This window comes from Limulus polyphemus, unplaced genomic scaffold (genome assembly GCF_000517525.1).
Source record: "Limulus polyphemus unplaced genomic scaffold, Limulus_polyphemus-2.1.2 Scaffold1337, whole genome shotgun sequence".
NCBI lineage: Eukaryota > Metazoa > Arthropoda > Merostomata > Xiphosura > Limulidae > Limulus > Limulus polyphemus.
The window spans coordinates 129086-149425 of record NW_013666947.1 but is presented as its reverse complement, the minus strand read 5'-3'; the positions used below and the strand labels follow the sequence as shown (position 1 = coordinate 149425).

The 20340-nt window shown below is 32.6% G+C and overlaps 1 protein-coding gene across 5 annotated transcripts in view; it reads right to left on the bottom strand.

The window, feature by feature from the left end:
- LOC106463154 (coiled-coil domain-containing protein CG32809-like) overlaps positions 1-20340 on the bottom strand; it is a 164870-nt gene that overhangs the window by 16311 nt on the left and 128219 nt on the right. For all 5 annotated transcript variants that reach the window (XM_022390582.1, XM_022390580.1, XM_022390579.1 and 2 more), the window contains exons 11-16: positions 18310-18464; positions 17779-17894; positions 15811-15941; positions 5530-5605; positions 4962-5045; positions 1921-2026 (exon numbers count right to left, since the gene is read on the bottom strand). In XM_022390582.1, the coding sequence (XP_022246290.1) occupies positions 1921-2026; positions 4962-5045; positions 5530-5605; positions 15811-15941; positions 17779-17894; positions 18310-18464 (668 nt within the window). The remainder of the gene's footprint in view (positions 1-1920; positions 2027-4961; positions 5046-5529; positions 5606-15810; positions 15942-17778; positions 17895-18309; positions 18465-20340) is intronic.

Genomic DNA, 20340 nt, shown 5'->3' with positions numbered 1-20340 from the left:
ATATGGGAATTTTAAAGAATGATAAGTATTCTCACCATGGCTCATTCAATTGTCAACAGGGATCAGTGATGCATTACAATAGTGTTGAAATTTACATTCTGTAATGGTATGGAAGAATTAGCCCCATAAAATGGAAAGAAAGACAAAATATTCTTTTGTATTAACACTTTTACACAGTACTGTAAATGTTCTGAATTTTCTATGACAAATATACATATTCATGTCACCAGAAAAACCTTAAAATGTTTTAAGTTATTTACTCAATTTGCACATAACTTGATTGTCTATGGTACAACATTTATTGTGAGTATTAGCACAAACGTACTTCTGGGAGAAACATCAGGCTATAAGCTTCAATAGTTGATGGTTTTAAAAACATTACTCTGATATGAATTGTTAAAAATCATCTCGTTCCATTTGTACATTTGTACCAAGTTTTCTAATAAACGATTTATAATAACACAATGATTTGTTTTCCGAGTATCTGATTTTCCCTAAATGACAGAGTACAAAAGCAGTTATAGAAAATAAGTGTATTACGTGTAAATGTTAACATAGAAGGGAGATAAAACTTGCCCAAACCCGATCCAAATCTTACACTAATAATAAAGTCTGCAATGTATTATCGAGTAAAGGAAGCTGTGTTCGTCAAATGTTCCATGGAAGAAAAATCAGTGACATTAGAATAATATAGTGTAGAAACTAATATGTGAATGTATTTGTCATGAACGTTCATACTGATTATACATTATTGTTATTATGGCTTTAAGCAATGTTAGCGAACATAAGCAAATGCTAATACAATAAAATTTATTTACTATGAATTTTTAATGCATTAGTTGGTTAATGATAACTTTTAATGTAATCCGTGTAGTAATTCTTAATTTTACCCGTACATGTAAGCATGTTTAATTAAAATTTTGAATTCCGACCATACTTTTTAGCGAAATAAAAATAAACAAACAAAATACACACACACACACACAAATTATCAAGGTTTTTCGGAGGTCATTAGGATTGGCTGCATAGATTTATATAAAAGTTTAGAAGAACATGTAAATAGTTGTTTAAAGCAAAGTCTGTGATATTGTATTTCTTTTCGAAATTATTTTTCCTGGATTTTCATGGGTTTGCTACTAATATTGGAATATTTGGCTTGCCAATGCTATTCATAAATGTGATCAGACACACACATATATATATATTTAAAGTTAGTAAGATTGCTAAGATATAAGGCAATGAGAAACAATGAAAATCATATAATTTGTATAATTTTCTTTTGAGTCTATACTTTAAAGTTATTCCTACGCCTTTTATCTATTTTTATAAATTAAATATTTTGCTAGTAATGCTGCAAATTACATAGATGTTTCTTTAATAACCATAATATTAAACAAAACACATCAAGATCAACAGACACAATATCTTAAGAAAATAGAGAAAAAGAAAACTATAAGATAAAAAATTGAGATATATATCAACATAATTGGTAAAGTAATGTGAAACAAACATGTCTGAATTTTGATGTAAACAAGAAGTACTAACTATGAACCTAAGCTATGATAGTTTTACCGTTTTCTTAGTAGTTTAAGAATAAATCAAAACATCATATTTTTTAGTTTAAGGGAAGAACAATATAAATTAAATTAGTCCTATTTTTGTACAACTGCTTTCCATTCCATACGTGTGAAGACGTATGACGATATAAAAGACAATGTATTATTTTTTTATTTAAATGAAATTCGAATTGTTCATCTGATTTAACTAATAAATACAAATTTAGTGTCAACTCAAGCAGTAAGCTGTTTCCTTTGAATCGGTTGGGTCTATGATTTCTACAACTTGTACCGACATTTTATTGTTTGAAACAACAAGAGCTGAGGGAGAGGTTGAACAAATGGTGAATTATAAAAAGTTTACTTTGGCAGTATGTGCTTCGCCATCAGAATGGGCTCTATCAGTTGACAGGGGCTTCTCTGGCAATGACTGGACGCTGGTGTGTCGTTGTTCTTGAACGGACGCAAGTCTGGAACGAAGATGTTTGCAAATTTCTAAAACTTTATTATCCTTCGTAATGACGTATCATTCTCATTTTGTGAGTATTATAAATCTTACAGATAACATTGTGTAAATTTTAAGAGAGTTAGTACTTTAATGTCATAATGGTTTTTACGATAGATAACACTGGACAACTACAACAATAAAAATTCCCTGTTACTAGAAAAAATGCAACTTGACGATGCTGATACTAAAAATCATGTTGAAAATTACTGATCACTTCTAGTATTCGAATTATGATAGATTTATTCAACATATTCTAATGCACTGTGAAAAATAACAGCTTTTTCTTTAATAACTTTATTTATTTAGAGAAAATTACATCTAAGAATGTTCACAAACAACACATAATAGCAATAACAGTTTAAAACAGCCTTGAGTATAATAAGGTTATATACTGAAAACACATTCAGACTATGTTCAAAACTTTCATCATGGTATTTTTTTATTTTTTGTGACAAAATACTTGCTTGACTTGTTGCGCTTTTTGTGTATGTTTTCAGTTTCATGTTGTAAGAAAGAACAATAATCTCCCATCATTGCAGGATTCCATCATCCTTGATATCCCTGTTCCATTGTAGAAATATTTTAGAGAAAGTACTCACCATGCTCATCGCTCACTGCATCTAGATTATTTGGAAAGAAGTCTAAATGGAAGTGTAAGAAGTGCATATTTATTGACATCCTAGACTCCATTTTTCTGTAGTTCTAAAGCATATCAACAGTCATCACAGCATAGTTCTCAACCAGTTTAAATGATTTCCAGGCACCAAGTTCTTTCTTATTGAGTAGTATTTCAAAATCATCATCCATCAGCACTTCCCTAATCTTTGGCCCAACAAAGAAACTACTTTTCCTTGTTTTTCCTTCACTGACTCTTAGAAACTTGTCAGACAAATATCTGAAACCATTACCATCTTTGTTCATTCCTTTTACAAAATTTTTCACGAGTCACAGTTTAATATGAAGTGGGGCAGGAACATATTTTGAGGATTCAATAAAGGCTGATACTCGATATTCTGTTTCCCTGGTGTTCAATTCTCTATCGCTAGCCATTCCTTCTTTTTGAAATTATTTTTATCATCTCAGCTTTCCTAGAGACACAAAAAGCAATACTATTTAGTATACCCACTCTGCACGCCTAGCAGAGCGCAATAATATTTAGATCACCATATATGTTCCACCTATGGTGATCATATTTTATGGTCTTAAGTATAATCTGCATGCCTTGATAAATTTCTTTCATGTTTACAGCATGACCAACAGAAATCGATAACATCAGGTACCATGATGGTGACAAAACCTTGTCGAAACGTTGTACATTTGCTGTTATGTTAAACTTATATTAAAGTTTTTCTTCATTACCCATTCAAGCCGTCTCCAGCCATTATTAGTATTCCTATTGTGCAAAAGTACAGCTTTCAGACAAACATTAGATGAGTCGATAAAAAGCCTCCATTATTGAGGGTAATGTTCAGTACCTAATTCTTCTATTAGCACATCAGCATTTATACAGAAACACAAAGTATCTTGCATGTTGTAGTGAAAAACAAGACTTCGGTAAATTGAAACACTTGTTCTTGAACCTAATAAATTCCACTGCTGTAAACAAGAGCCAAAAGGTTCCCCGTGCTGCTTTGATAGAGACAAGTCACGAATCAGATCATTTAGCTCTTCTTGTGTGATCAGATGAGGCAGTTTAAGCTGAGGTGTCACAGGAGCAGAGTTACTAGATGAAGAGGATGAAGATGATTCATTGTCTTTTTCGCAGGATAACTATTCTGTTTTCGCTGGTGGATGAGGCACTGGAAGATCAATCCCCATGAAGTATTGGTTTCATTCAGATGCAATATTTGGATACTTAATGTATTGTATAGTTTTGCCTGACTATCCAGAAGCTTCAGTCATGGAAAAATAACATACAGTTAGATGATCTTTGGAATCACACCATGTCATGGGAACTGCAAATGGCATACTTGACCTTTTCTTATTCAGCCACTGTGTCAAGCCAGATGTGAAAACTGTACAGCACACACGTGGAGCCCAATGTTTTTCTTGGTTACCAATTTTACACTTAATATTGTGGTAGTAAGCTAACTTTACCTTGTGTGTGATGGTTTTCCTTCATGAAACGGTAATATATTTTCCACAAATGTAGCAGAAACTGTTTGGGTGATTTTTGTACTTTCGGACTTTACTTGAACTGTAGGTAGCCAGTATTTTTTCAAATGATTTTCTAAAAATATAAAATAATCTATGTTTGCAGAACTAAAGTTTAAAATATTAAAAAAACGTTTTGTAAAATTTGATTACATTGCGGGTATAATGCAAGAAAGGAGATCAGACTTTGTTTTGACTGTGTGCAGAGTGAGGTAAAGTGACCAAATGAGTGTGTGAGAGGCAGCTGAGAGAGACGCGTCTGACTCCGCCCCTTTTAAGCTCAATCAAGTGAACTGAGAACATGAAGGTTTCGTGATTCTCGGGCAGAGCAGATGAGCGTGGGATTGAAGCAAAAGTGGGGCAATGCGGTGCAATTCTATGGAGAACAAATAGCATATATGAACAATACATTTGGAATTTTACACCAATACAATACAGTCAATGTTTGAAATTATCAACGATGTATGCCTTTTACCCATTAAACTGTCCAAGTAAACTTAATTTGACAGTATAAATCTATTGTACTGAGTTGATTGCATGGTATTTCACATAGTGCTGATAAAACATTGAGATATTATAATAATTCAAAATCTAGAGGAGATTGACAAATTCTGACTACATTTTTGAAATCAGCACCATCAAATCACTTGAGTTTTCTCCAGTGACATTGGTGTAGATACATTATGAATTAAATATTAGAGGAATGGTATCAAAGTTAGAAATAGCAATGTGAGTTTACTTACCGTTTCAATGTTACTAGGGTTCCAGTCAACTTCTTGCAACGTCTGAGAGCACTCTCTAAACGTTCCGGTTCATCTTTTAAAAATCTAAAATGAAGTACGTTAAAAAGATTTTATCTCTATTAAATAACACTACATTGAAAGTTTTATTACCTGAAAATCAACGCAGTACTCTGATATTTTTTATTGGCACAGTGGAAAAAAACAGACTTAGATATACCATTTTGCAATAAAAATCACATTTAAATTTTGCTGATGTGAAACAGGAAACAAAATTGTGCAGCATACTTCAATTCATTTAATTTTTTCTAATATTATTTTGAGAATTCCTTAAAACAAATGAAGGTTACTAACACGGAATTATATTTTTATTTATTTATTATTTTTTTCTCTTAAATATTGCCATCAAATGTTTCAAGATAATGCCTTATAAAGATTAAAATGAGTAATCATTGAAAATTTATAAATAAGAGCGTTTCAAAAATGCAACATAAATATTTTAAACTTAATATTGTGAACAGTTTCATATCAAAATCTTGAGCATAGGTATAAAATATTCACATATCCTTACTTTTCTTCTTTAACAACTACTTCCATTTCAGCAGACATCACAGCTTTTAGATTTTCTTGTAAAGTTGGAAACCTTGCTGTAGAAAAATTATCAGCAAAAAGTATTATTAAAATGATGAAAATTGTGTTTCTGAAGTATTGAAAACTAAAATAAAATTTGTGAACTAATAAAAGATTTTATTGCAATATGTGTTTCATTATTGTTTAGACATAATTTTCAGAAACATGTTTCAAGTAATTGTTGGTAAATATTACATTTCTTTATTTGTTTATTGTAAAGTAAAGCTACATTGAGCTATCTGCTGTGTCCATCGCGGGGAATCGAGCCCCGGATTTTTTTTCCTTGGAAATCCGTTATATATAAGAAAATTTCGATAAACCATGTGTAGGACTGGTTTGTTCTTTAAGTAGATATACTATGTTATTTCTTAACTTATCAAACGAAATTTCCTACAAATCCAGTTGTTTGCAATACAATAATTCTTACAAAGGGAATTTCTAAATATCTAATTTAAACGACGTATAGAACCAACTGAGGTTCCAGTTGATTGCAAGATGCTTATTGCATCAGAAATATTTTGACTGTAAAGTTTAATGTACAAATTTATTATGTACATACATGAAATACACGAGCTCTCAAACATTTTTACATTGTCTAATAACCTTTGTTATAACCTATATTTTTTAATCAAGATGTTTAGTCAGAAGGAATTTTAATGTAACATGATGAGCTTTACCTCACTTGTCTGGAACTCTCTTCAATGTTTAGGAAATACTTTTAACCATTTATAAAAAAACAAAAAACAGCTAGTTAGGCTAAATTGTGTTAATGAGTTTGCCAGTCACTTCGTGAATAATCAGTGCATGAATTAATTAGTTTGCTACTGTTGGAATGTTAGTCAGTTAGTTCATTGTTGTGAATATTTCGTTTGTAATTTGATGAAGAAACATAGAATTACCAAACAAGTGTTTATATATTTGTGTTTTTGTTATACTTAAGTGAACTGATCACTGTGTCACTATGTTTCAAAAATAATACAAAAGAACTGGCTAACAATAGAAATGATAGAAAATTTACAGAACAAAGTAGAAAAGCCTAAAGAATATGTGTAAAAGGCTTATAACAAAAAGAATGAAGACATACGGAAGGATTATAACCAGAAATGTGCAAGAAGATTATAACAATGTAACGAATTTGTTTTAATTTATTTTAATATCGACGTTGAGTTTTTATTTAAAAACATGCATAGCTTGTACAGTTAGATAGGTATTGCGAAACTCCGTCTATTCTCCAAAGTTGTAGAAGATTCTCGAGAGTAAGAATCAACAATATATGTGTGTATTGTTAACGCTTTAACCAGTATTGTTACGTAAGACTGATGTTTCTAGAAAACGTTCCCACGCTACAAATATAACTAACGCGACGCGTCAAGAGAGTATCTATTATTAGTTTTCTATATGTGAGTGTGATATAAAACTTCGAAAGCTATAATTGAGATTGTTATAACGTTTACCAATTGAAAAACGTAAGATATTCTACCAGGAATATTTATAAATTTCGAACATTACAAATCGTTTAACTGCAGTGGATTCTCATGGGACATTAGTAATTTTTACGAAAACATTACCAACTTCAATGGTGAAAAACAGCGTGTGTGACCAAAGAGACAAAGCTAGATAGCTTCCCGGCGAATCGTACTTACATCAACTCGCTTATAGTAAACCCTCGATAAGATATTAAGAAAGTTCTAGACTAGAAAGAAAACTTTATATTGTTTGTAAGTTTGTGAAACTTTTGTTTATGAATCATTGTTTGTTATAACTATTTGTAATAATTGTTATTGTAAATTGTACTGTTCTGTGTATATTAAAACGTATTTGTGTTAAAAACGAAGATGGTGTGTATTAATCTAGTTGGAAAATATCGTTAATTGACTAATATATTGACAATTATTTAAATATTAAATCCAAAGTACAGTTTAACTACTATATTTAAATTATCTAACTCGGCTTCGGACTATTAGAAATTCTAATACGTAACAACAACAAGAACAACAATATGCAAACATATATCAACAAGGTACAAAACAACACCAGCGCCAGATAAAATATTTGGGAATTGTATTGACAAATGAAAGGATGAAACCAGTCCCACTTTTTTCTATACCTTCTTAAGAATTCAAATCTCAAATACTATTAAGTATGCAATATGGAATAACAGAACCCATTTGATCTACATCATTTAGCACAACTGATGTGTTTCCGATAACAACAGGACGTTGCTGTAATGCTCCATCTACGCCACTACTTCATCAAGTTACCAATCATAGCTGGCCAGTTCAATAACATCATCAATCGAAACATCAACAGACTATTAATCAAAAGTACCATAGAAAGCATATAAGAAGAAATATGACATATTTTCTAAGAATATCTTATGGAAGAGTGTACAGTCAGCTGTTCATTTTATTTCTCATTTAAAAGGATTACCTTTAATGATATTAAGTAACATTCCAATTGAGAGACAAAACTGTCAGTTATTAGAGGATACATAAGGAAAATATTTCGAGTATTGCATAAAACAGAAGTTTCGGAGTAGAATGAAAAAGAAGGACGAGACTTTAGCTGAACTTGCTGAAGATGTAGAAAGACTTGCACCAATCTTATTCAATTGATTTACATGAAATAATGGATTTATTGGCACTAAATCATTTCATGGATGAGGATATGCAAATTATGCTAAAGAAAAGTAGGTGCACATTTTCAAAGGAAGCTGTTCAGTTGGCAATGAAATTAGAATAAATTGAAGTTGCAATTAAATAGCTAAAAGAATTAAAAAGAAACAGTTAAAAAATCAAATTAAGGAAATCTAGAAGAACTAAAAGGATCAATTACACAATTGTTTATTTAGAATGGAAGAATTCAGCCACAGGTGAAGCTTAAAAGGATACGTTACCAGGGACTGCAAACAAAATTATTTAGGAAATAAAAACCGTTCCTAAAGATTGACAGGAAAAAATGCTATAAGCATGAAAAACAGGAATACAGAGTGTTGGGTACGTTATATTAAAACGAGTTTCAGCCTCACTACCCTGTTACAGCCAATGTTACAGACCAGATTTTGTCATACTGTATTGGACGACTGTGCATCTTAACAGCAGCCATGCAAGATAGTTTCCATTGCAAAATACATCTGTTGTAAGGCTGTCATATTCGAAGCATATGAATCTTTCCTCTAAGACTTTTATAGTACATCTAGTGCACGGGGATGGAGGTTTTCCAGTGCCCACTTTAACAGTCGGATCACATAGAAATCCATGGGTGTTGCATCCTGCTACTTGACTGGTATGTTCTTAAATATAATAGCATGAATACCTGTAAAATCCTGCAGCTGCGTGAGGTATGGGACAGTTGAAAGGGAGGTATGAATTGATGAACCCGCTCCCTGTTGGTCTCATTTCCAGACAGCTATCATCCTTGATGATGTTGTGTACTTTTGCCTGGGACATATCGATAGCTTTTTGCTTCTGACCTTTTAGTTCATGAACTTTGACATGCTACAAAATGTCACTCTTTGCTTAACACGACTGGGGTATTATTTGTTTCATGTCTCTTTCTGAATGATCCTGATGCCCCAATTTGATCCATATTCCTTTATTTTCCAAGGCTCTTAAATACAGTGGATATTCCAGTCTTGAAATTGTAAATCTGCAATCTAAACGCAGCTTTATGATTTAATTGTATGAATATTTAGCACCGGAAAAGACTGTTACATACCTTTGCCAAAAGTCATCAATTTTTGGGTGCATCACACTACCTATAAAACGTTAAACAATGTCAAAATGTAGTTTTAATACATGGTACCCCACCGCGGCTTTATATCGGCTATGACTAACACATGATGTGTTAATAAAGTTTTATATCGTACTCGACCCTCCATATTACAACCAAGGTTGCGGTGAATCTGCTGATGATAATAAACCAAGAATATGATATCCTGAAGAAAAAGTTGAGGTAATGAATGCATTATTTAAAGACAACAATCGAAAAGACAATTGATACATTATTCGACCTGATCTGGTAATAAAAGCTGGGAAATTGCATTCAGAAATAAAACAAGTATATGAATAGATGCCAATGTCAAGTGGCCATATAGTTTTAGAAAGAGTAAATTTGGAAATCACCCTCATTGTAGAAAGGTCCTCTACACAATGATATGTGGTAATTGACATTGAGAAAGAGTGTTTATTGGAAGTTGACTTCGTATGGATTTGAGTTTGAATTCGCTTCAAATGGTTTCATAGTCTATGGTCAAGAAATCCCTGTGCACAAGTAATTGAACTTCCAGTGACAACACAGGCGGAATCTTAATAAGAGTCATCATGTTTGAAACAAACACAGCATAATGACTTAGTGGGCAGACACTGCATTCTACCACGACGAACACTTCAAAATCAAAATATTGCTTTGTTGACATACTTAAATACAACAATGTGCAAGTTATGCTACCAATTCCTTTGTTTTAAACAGAAGATGGATAGGTGACCTTTGCTACTTGGCTGACTTGGGATTCAGTGACATCTATTGCATTGAATTGAGAGGCCAAATATCTACACGAAAGAGACAATGAGAACATATAAATAACTGATGGTTTTCATGTATGCATATATTTTTGGTTGTATTAAAATTTATTATGCAAATATTATTCACTCCTTTGTGAGTTATATAGAAGCCATTGAATGATCATGAAATACAATGACAGGAATAGGGTGGTGCAGATAAAGATCCAAATTTAGCTGTCACTGTATAATTTGTATATTCAATGCGTATGTATGCCTCTGCAGGACTGCGTGTGTTTTTAAAATGATTTAATACCCATTGATTAATACTCCCTCTTATATGAATGTTAAAATGCAATTCGTTATTTCGCTATGCACAGTTTTAATTCTTTTTTTTTCAAACATTTTCAGAAACTGAAATATTACGATTGGTATTAACTCTTTCAGTACGGGCTCAGTCCCTGGGACCGACCTCGTAACCATTTTGTGCTTTTCATAGTTTTCGTGCTATAACTTTTAAATTAGTAAGCGTACGTTAACAAAATTTGGCATATTATCAGTAAACATTACAATGCTTTCATACGTAAAATATTGATTTTTTACATTAAATTTTAAGGTTTGCTAAGCAATGTTTTTCTCATGCCTTTTTTTTTCGTTTCACATGTTACCTATCCAACATGCAAAGTAATTTCCATTTTAAGATTAAAAATACCTTTATGTATCTGAAAATTTTGAAATTTCACATGCGAAATCTTTATAATGTCCAGATAGTTACCAAATGTTTCTTTAAAAAAAACTTTATATTTTATGTTATCTTCACTAAGGAATCTCTGTACGGGTTCGATAGATTTGACTGATCTTGTAGTCACCATAAAAAGTGAGGAAATAGATATAAATTATGCCTTTTTCGTTCTAGAATGACAACAAATTATAAAACGAAAACACAAATGTTTAGACTAAATAGCTTACATATCATAACATTATACATTTATATGTATTTATTATTTTTATTATATTGACCTTTCAGCCGTAATTGGCTAACAATACAGAAGCTACAATGACGCGGCTCACGTGCACTCATGTTACCGTATCAAATAACATAAAATTGGCCTTTGGTCGGTACAAAGTAACTTGTCTTGGCTGTGTTTTAAGTACATTAGCATTTTGTAAAATACAGTTACATTTCCATTATTATACATTCTATACGTATATAGATTATTACTATTTAGAAATAAATAAAACAATTATCTGTTCTAGTTACGACTTTTGTATTCGGTTGCTGCTTGATGTAGGTTGCTAAGCCTTTTAAATATTCGCACGTGGAAGATATGAAACGAAATATATTTTTTATGTTTTATATATCCAGGTGAATAACCAAAAATCATAAATTACTTTATCAATACCATAGAATTCCACTATAATTTAGCAAGTTAGTGACTAAGCTGGATGAAATTTCGAGCAGACTAAAGACACAACCTACTCCTTGAAGTATTGGTTCGAAAGAACATGATGGCATTCTAACACATGAAAATGGCTGAGAAAGTCACTAATCTGAGCTTTCGATTAGTTATTCACAGGCCATATATTGAAGAAATTGTATATAAGGGACCGATTCCAATGATGGAAAGAGGTGAGCGGGGCCACTGTGTTTGATTTATTATATGAGTGACATATCAGCAAATAGAAAAGATATGAGGTTCTTATTTTATATTATAGCTTGTCAATATCGGTAATTTGAGTTCCTAATTCGTATGAAACTATAGACCTAGTATTTTGACATCATAAACATCTAATTTGAACCAGTGCTGCATTGAACATACCACGTGACACACAAAAATCGATGTTTTAATATTTACTTTTAAATTGAGAAATTAAATAATGTATAATAATAAAATATGAATTATAATCTACAGTTTGATACCAAACTTATTGACAAAAATTCATAAAATTGTAGTTCAATAGAATTTTGAATGCGAGTCGACAAACGCGATGAAATGGCCTTTAACCCGTGACCCGTCTGGAGAGGTTAACTAAACAACCTAGCAAGTTTATCTATGTGAAATCTTACGTCACAATCTACTCAATGAAGTTTATGGTTTTGATAGATATACTTGTATTTTAGTTAAATAAAACATATATACAGAAGTATAATCACAATCAATGTGTGTATATTTATAGAAATGCAATACGCATATTGAGTCATAAAGTTTTTTTGTTGCCAATAATATTTTTCATTACCACCGTAGTCTGTTCTAGACTATTCTTTAAGCAATTCTAGTGCACAGTGACAATTTAATACTACTACTAGTATCTGATTGTTACTGTTCGAGGCAGTAATAATCTTGGCTCGGCATAGCCAGGTGGTTAAGGCACTCGATTCAAAATCTGAGGTTCGCGGGTTCGAATCCTCGTATTACCAAACATTCTCACTCTTTCAGCCGTGGATGCATTATAATGTGACGGTCAATCCCACTATTCGTTGGTAAAAGAATAGTCAAAGAGTTGGCGGTAGGTGGTGATGACTAGCTGATTTTTCTCTAGTCTTTCACTGTTAATTTTGGGACGGCTAACGAAGATAGCCCTCCTATAGCTTTGCGCGAAATTCTTTTTAATAAATCATTAACGTTAGTCTTAGAACTTTTTTCATTTGACATGCTATATTATCACTCAGTAGTGTATGTAGAAAATAAAATCTTCTTTAAAAATCACCACTTTATGTCTGTAGTGTAAAATAACTGTGATATACTTTCGAAATGTTTTAACTTGTAATAATGTGTGAAAGTTTTAAACTTTACCATGCGTTCTGTTTCATAAGAGTGTTTTAGTTGTATAAAAAGTTACATAAAAGGTTTAAATTTATAAATAATCATATGTTGATAGTATACTTTTAAAATTTGTCATTTGATAAAATTTAGCTTAACTAAATATTGGTATATAATCTACACAATCTAATACTCGAGCTATTTCGCTGTGATTTATTTCACTCTGTTGTTTAAGGTGACAGATTTGTGTTATTCAATTGATATATGATTAGTTTTATTGTTAATTTTCTTATCTCGATGATGATATTAAGTCTTGTTCGATCACCTTTCACTCATCTTGGAGTAACGATGTGGCAGTTAAACATTTCTTAAAGTGATACGTCAGAAAAATACGTAGATGCAAGAAGTCTTAATATAAAACGATAAAAACCCTACAACCCGAGTGGATCTTTCTTCATCAGAAGTAAACTGGAAATGCCCCCCAATAGCACAGCGGTATGTCTACGGACTTAAATGCTAGAAACCGGATTTCGATGCCCGTGGTAAGTAGAGCACTGACAGCCCATTGTGTAGCTTTGGGCTTAACTACAAACAAACAAACCAACAAACAAATCAACTGGAATTGGTGGTATAACTGAAAGAGTGATATATAAAGGGAGTTGAGTGACGTCATGAAGGTCACCTGGGCTGCCAGGAAATGTTTTTGTATATTTTTCAATATACAGTTGTTAAGTGAGTCTCATTTCCGGTGCAAAATGCCTGGAAATTAGAGCATTGTGTAAAAAAGGTGTTAGAGATGTTTTGCTTCACAAATGGTTAGGAAAAACTATACTTAAATGTTGTTGAAGTAAAATAAAGGTGACACATGGAGAGTGACTGTTAAGCAGATCAATTTATAAACACAGGCATGGAAAATTATCACAAATAGTAAGTGTTAGAAAGATTAAGGGTAAACATTGAGAGTTCACACTACATGAAAAAAAAAAAAAATATTTTCTGACAGAGAACAAACCAACGACCGGAGATCACTGATCCCAGGATCTAGATTTATTCCACTAGGTTGAACAGTGTTTAGATCAGCAATCCAGTAAATTTCTTTTATCTCTCTATCAGCTTTAGTTTAAAATTGATTTCAATGGCGATAAGAGTATTCCTTTTGTTTCCATTGGTGTTGATCAGGTATGCAAACATTTAAACGAATCAATGAAAATTCGCTCTGGATTGATTGGTACCACATTTCTTCTTAGCAGCACCAGAATTGGTATGCCTATACAGTACAAAGTGGCAGACAATACAAACATCAAACACATAAGTCTGAGCCGATTTCTGTCTCACAATCAAACAAAGAGTGATTTGATAGATTATCTTCCACAGGAAACTCTCGACTGCAACAAAGAATCCACTAAATTGTTCATTGTCTCAAGTTCTGGTCATACAAAGTCCAACAAGGATCTTTGTTTTGACGACAATAATCACGAAGAAACTGATACTTTGGTGATATATCTAGCAGTGTCTGCATCACGTTGGAATTCTAATGATGCACAGTTGACCATCTTCTCTCCAGGCACAGATGTTCTCATAATTGCAATAGCCAGTTATGATCGTTTGATCACTAAGACACCTATCTCTATGACATCAGGTGTTATTCAGATAAGAAAGATCTGGACAGCTCTTGGGATCACTAATGCAAAGACATAGCTTTGACTTCATGAATTTACGGGAGCTGATAACAACAACCGGTTTTCTCAAAAAGGCAAGGCCACCTGGTTCAAAATCTACCCCAAAGCAAATAATAACACAATTCGTGCCATAATCACACTTGGTGGACCTTCTGAGGATACAGAGAGTTTAATATCTACTCTAAATGAATTTGTATGTGCAGCATATTGCCCTAACGGTATTGATATAAAAAACATCCCTAAATTACGATGGAATCTCTTCTGTAAGCACATTGCAGAGAGTGTGAAATTACCATCTACTGTGGGAGCACTCACAGAGCACATCAAAAGAGCTCATGTCCAGGCCAGAGTATGGAGTCAGGCAAATGTACCTCAGTAAATGTTCTTAATCACATAGACGTTCTTGTAAATCTAAAGATACACATTGAGGAAATATAGATCACACATACATGGAAAATCTCACACCCGATTATTTCAGTGATGATGACATATAATTATACTTTGTATGAGCTTTGTCATCTGATATACCTCATTTACCTATCACAATATACATATTACGGTATAAGAAATGATATTGTGCTCATAAAGCTAACAAATTGAGTAGATAGTGCTTAGGGCGTTCGACTCACAACCTACGTACGGGTCGCGATTTGTACAACGTATTTACCTTTCTTCTGTATATTCTGTGATAATTGTTTTTTTTTTTTTTGATTTACAATTAATAGATTCACCATCTAGTTTCGGTTTCTCGTTGTTTGTGGCCTCTATATATGTGCCGGTTGCGTGCTTACATAATTATTTCCATTATTGTACATGTGACACATTAGTAAAATTTGGTAAATATTAGGCTTGAATGATATTTATATATGTCACATGACTTGTAAATATCTTGAAGTAACCCTATGTTTTCGTATGATAATGGCATATGTTGAAAATGCGTCAAGTAATTGCTGACAATTAATAATTGTTGGTATGTATTTGTCTTTTGCTGATTCACTTGTAATTATTGTTAGCAAACAACTTTTAACTGACTTTTTGAAATATGTACAGTGTACAAGTTACGAATAATAATTTTCGTTAAAACTCCTGTTTGTAATGGATATTGTAATCTAGAGTAATACCTAACTCTCTGTGCAAGTAAGGCTATGAATATATTTATGATTGTGGATATTTTATACAATCTAATTTGAAGTTCTAATAAAGAAAGACTGAAATAGTTTATGATTTCAGTTTATATACATCCATAAGATTGGAATGGAAATAACTAGATAAAAGGAGCTACCTTTCAAGTCTGCCACTGTTTTGCTTGCTCTACTCAGAATTAATGCCATGGATTCCACATCGCTGATATTTACACGACATTTCCTGTTGATGACATTGCCCCGCAACTCTTCTACTGTTGTTTCTAGTTTCCTAAACATACACACATCGTGTTAGTATATATTGTCACTTATTCATAGAACTCATGTACATCGGTTAGTCTTCTTGTATGTTTTAACAGAGCATCTGAATTTTCCTGTGCCAGAGGACATAAACATTAACTAATTATTCCAAGATAAATTTGTAAACTACTGTTAAAAATTTAATCAGTGATTTTTACTATTTTGTTGGTTCAAGACAGAAATTGCAAAACATTCTCAACTTTCATAGCTGATTGTATTAAAATAAGTACATTGAGAAGGGGCATAACTAAACTGTCATTACGTGAAACGCTAAATCCTAAAAACGAAAGGTTCGAGAGAGGAGGGTGTTGATAGTACTGGATTTTATCGGTTCAACATTATTTTTGTTGTGTAGTGGTTCTTCCATATTCTAGGTAGGTTTTGTTTGGCACTGACTTTTACGGGTTCTAGATAAGTTATGTCTACATACTCAATTCTTAGACACTTTTAAATATTGATACATATTCTTATAGTAGTACCAAGATTAACGAGCACCTCAAACAACGTCACCACGCCATTAAAGTCTCTTTCTTTTTTCTGCTATTTGCAACCACAATAAATCCTGAAATAACGATCACCTCAATATTCCGGATTAATAGCAGTGTCTTTAGTTGGGCACTTTATAAAGAAGGAAATTATCATTGTATGACTGTATGGTATACTGCTAAATTTCAAACATCCCACCAGAAGGATGACCAATATTCAAACACCTGTGACTTTTATTGGATCGGCTCCGAACTGTATACTGTAATAAACGCTTTCACAGATTAAAATTTCTATCTTATTACTCTGGGGAATTCTCGCTGTAAACACTGTAAGATACCTAAACAGATAAATTCCACATCGTGTTCTTGAAGCAGGGGTCAAGTCGGCTTATTTATGTGCGCTTGCTTTGTTGCTCTCGAGAGTCACGGTGTTACGTAAATAGTCTAATGACATAAGCGGTGATTGTTGTTTTATTTTCAGTGGATTTCTTCTACTTCAGTTGTTGACAGTAAATAAACACAGAAAATAAATTTTAAATTTTTAGAGAAGTATTTTGAAACTTTATGACCAATAATAAAGAAAAAAAGCACAACTAATTCACCCCCTGAGACCTCCTGTTGACAACATTCCATGTCATGGCAACGTTGCACTCACGAACACCAGTGTCCTGCATGCATCAAACAAAATGGTGGGGGGGGGGGGGGTTTAAATTCAAATAGTTTGTCTATTGAATATGTAATCCAGCCATAAGTGGCTCATTTTTTATATCAAGGGTACCTTGCTATAGAGTGTCATTTGGATGCAGTAGGAAGGGTGTCCTTAATGTCGAGGTTATACTGTATTCGTTTTTAAGGGTTCTAGGCAGATTGTATTACAGTCTGTCTCTAACAGGTTAATGGTAGAACTTATTACATGTTGGTTCTTACAGGTTTACGATAGTTGTTATTACAAATTGATTCATACAGGTTCAAAGTATAATTTGCAACATAACAGTTCATGTAGCTTCGTTCTTACAGTGCCTATGTAACTTTTTGACTCATACTAGTTATTATGGGTCCCAAGTAGATTTTGTTTCATGGTAGTTCGTATAGACGTTAGATAGTTGTTATTCCAAACTGTTTTTTAAAACTAATCTATACAGGTTCTTACAGTTTCTTACATTAATACTAAAATTTTACAAGTTGCCTTATCAAAGTAGTTAAAGGGTTATTATTTATTATTATTAAGATTAGCATTCTAGACTATAATTTAGAATGAATTAACTCTTTAAGTTAAATCACATAAAAGTATTCATCTAAGCCACAAATGTACGGTAAACTCACGACAAATCATTCTCCAGTCGTGCTACATCTTCATGGTATATTTCTTCGTCTTTTGCTACCCGAATTCTATCACCACATACCTTATTTTCCATTCCATGGGCAGCAATTAACATGTCCTAAATTCAAATGTAAGGTGAAAATCGTTGATGTTATTTTTGCTACTAAATTATTATTCTTTTAAATCATGGAGAGATTCTGCGTGTCTAAGTTTCCATTATTCTATGTATTAAAATTACGAAAAACATTAAATTAGCATACGAACTCAAGTTTATTTTAAATATCTACAGACTTTCGTTTTCTTTTTAATAAATTAAAAATGATGTCAGCGCTATTTTTCTGGCAATTTCATATGACAGAAAAATCATTACAGGTCCATGATTTCTTTCATCTTGTCACACAATAAATGTTAAGTTGGTAGTAAATTAAATGTGCAAGTCTGAGTTTACATTTTAAGTAAAATTTCCGTTCACATGTAAAATAAATACATATTTTAATCTATGACACATTTAAGTACTTTAAACATTCCACGACCTTGATTCTGACACAGGTTTCTCGAACACTTTCACGTGCTGTAACAGCCTGGGCCTGAGCCATTCTCTTAAGATTTCGAACCTCTGTACGTAAATCCTTCGTTTGCTTCTTCAGGTATCGCAGTTGGTTGTACAATTCTGGACTGCCCTGAAGGTCTGAAAATCGATGTTAAACTTATAGTCACTGTTACAGTAAGCACTACAGATGATTCGTATCCTAAGGATTATGTTTTAGTATAAGCCAATATATGCTGTTATTCATCAAGTGCATAAATGTTTTGTTTTGATATATAAGTTGTTTGGGTTTTTTATCTGAAGAAAAGCGACACTAATTTCTTGAAAACTTAATATATATATTCAATCTCAAGTTATAAAGGTCAGGATATTTAACATTTTAGTCTCTGTCATCTATCCTTCAAGAACCTTTGTTACTCAAAGCAGTTACAGTCGAACGCAATAAGTATGAGTGTTTTGTGGAATGTACGCTTTAAAATATTTTTGTGCACATTTTTGAGCACTAGGAAAACTCTAATGTGTCAAGAGAGTTTTTGATGAATGAATTATTGAACTAACAGCTGATTTCCGAACATTTTCACACAAACTTAATTTAATCAGGTATAAACTTTTGCCCTTCAAATAGCCTCATTCTTGATCATGAATGGCAATACTATTTTGCCAATAAATAAATGATGCATAGAAAAATTTAATGAATCCAAATTTATACCAAATATTTCTATTTTTTCAAACTTTTACCTGAAGACATTGTATTTGGAAATTTATCAAAATATTTGACATTTGTGAGACTCTATAAAGTTTATAAATATAATGAAGTTAATGGAATGTGAGAAGCAAGAAAATCAGAAATTACACCTTCCCTAAATCCCCAGAAATTGATAAAACAATCATAAATGTTGTGAAGCAATAAGATAAATTACATAAACTATTTTTAAGTTATTGTACGTACTGCTAGAGACTACTGGAATCTACTAATTCTTAGGTAAATTTATCATTATTTCATTTTGTTGGTTTAATGTTGAACTCTCTGAAACGTGTGCTAAGCAGGGCTCAGTGGTCAGCAAGCTGAGCTATGGATCTGCGTACTCTTTGTTTGTGGCCCGTTACTGCAAAAACACAAAAATTGCGCTCCGCATTTTGGGGACGCAAGTGTGTTATAAGGGTGAATGTGAAATCTCACTACTCGGTCAGATATCAATAGCCAAGAGAGTTGGTAGTGAGAACTTTGACTAGCTTTCATCACTCTAGTTTATCAGTTTGTGGCAGGACAAAAATTCTCACTCTGGGATAAAGACACATAATAGGAAACATGTGAGAAATGTAGCAACGTTTTGTTATAGTAACAAGTAATATTAAGAATAGTTTCAAATATCTTCTTTAGAATATGTAATAAAACTGTATGAAGAGCAGCTGTGGCATCACTTTTTGGATTAAGAAGTAACGGTCTAAAACTTGGAACACAAAATTATTCACTCCTGATAAATCGATCTTTATTGATTCATTCATTTCTTTAGACAAAAACGTTAATATTTCATTCATTTGTTAATCAAGTTGGTTTAAAATTACACTGTGATTTTTACTCAATACGGTATTTTTGTTATTTCATACAGCTGTAAATATCTTGTGACTTTTTCTATTGTATCATATATATATATATATTTAGACAAACATAACTATTTTATTATACGAACAATATAAGAATAATGAACCAAATCGAAAAATACTAGAAATATGTAGGCATTAGTTGAATGTAACTGATTGAATACCGTCGTATAAACATTTTGAGAAGGTTTTCTAACAAGCACACGAGCTTACTCACTCTGTGCTCGGCCCGGCATGGCCAGGTGGTTAGGGCGCTCGACTCGCAGTCTGAGGGTCGCGGGTTCGAATCCCCGTCCCACCAAACATACTCGCTCTTTCAGCCGTGGGGGCGTTATAAGGTGACGGTGAATTCCCCTATTCTTTGGTAAAAGAGTAGCCCAAGAGTTGGCGATTGGTGGTGATGACTAGCTGCCTT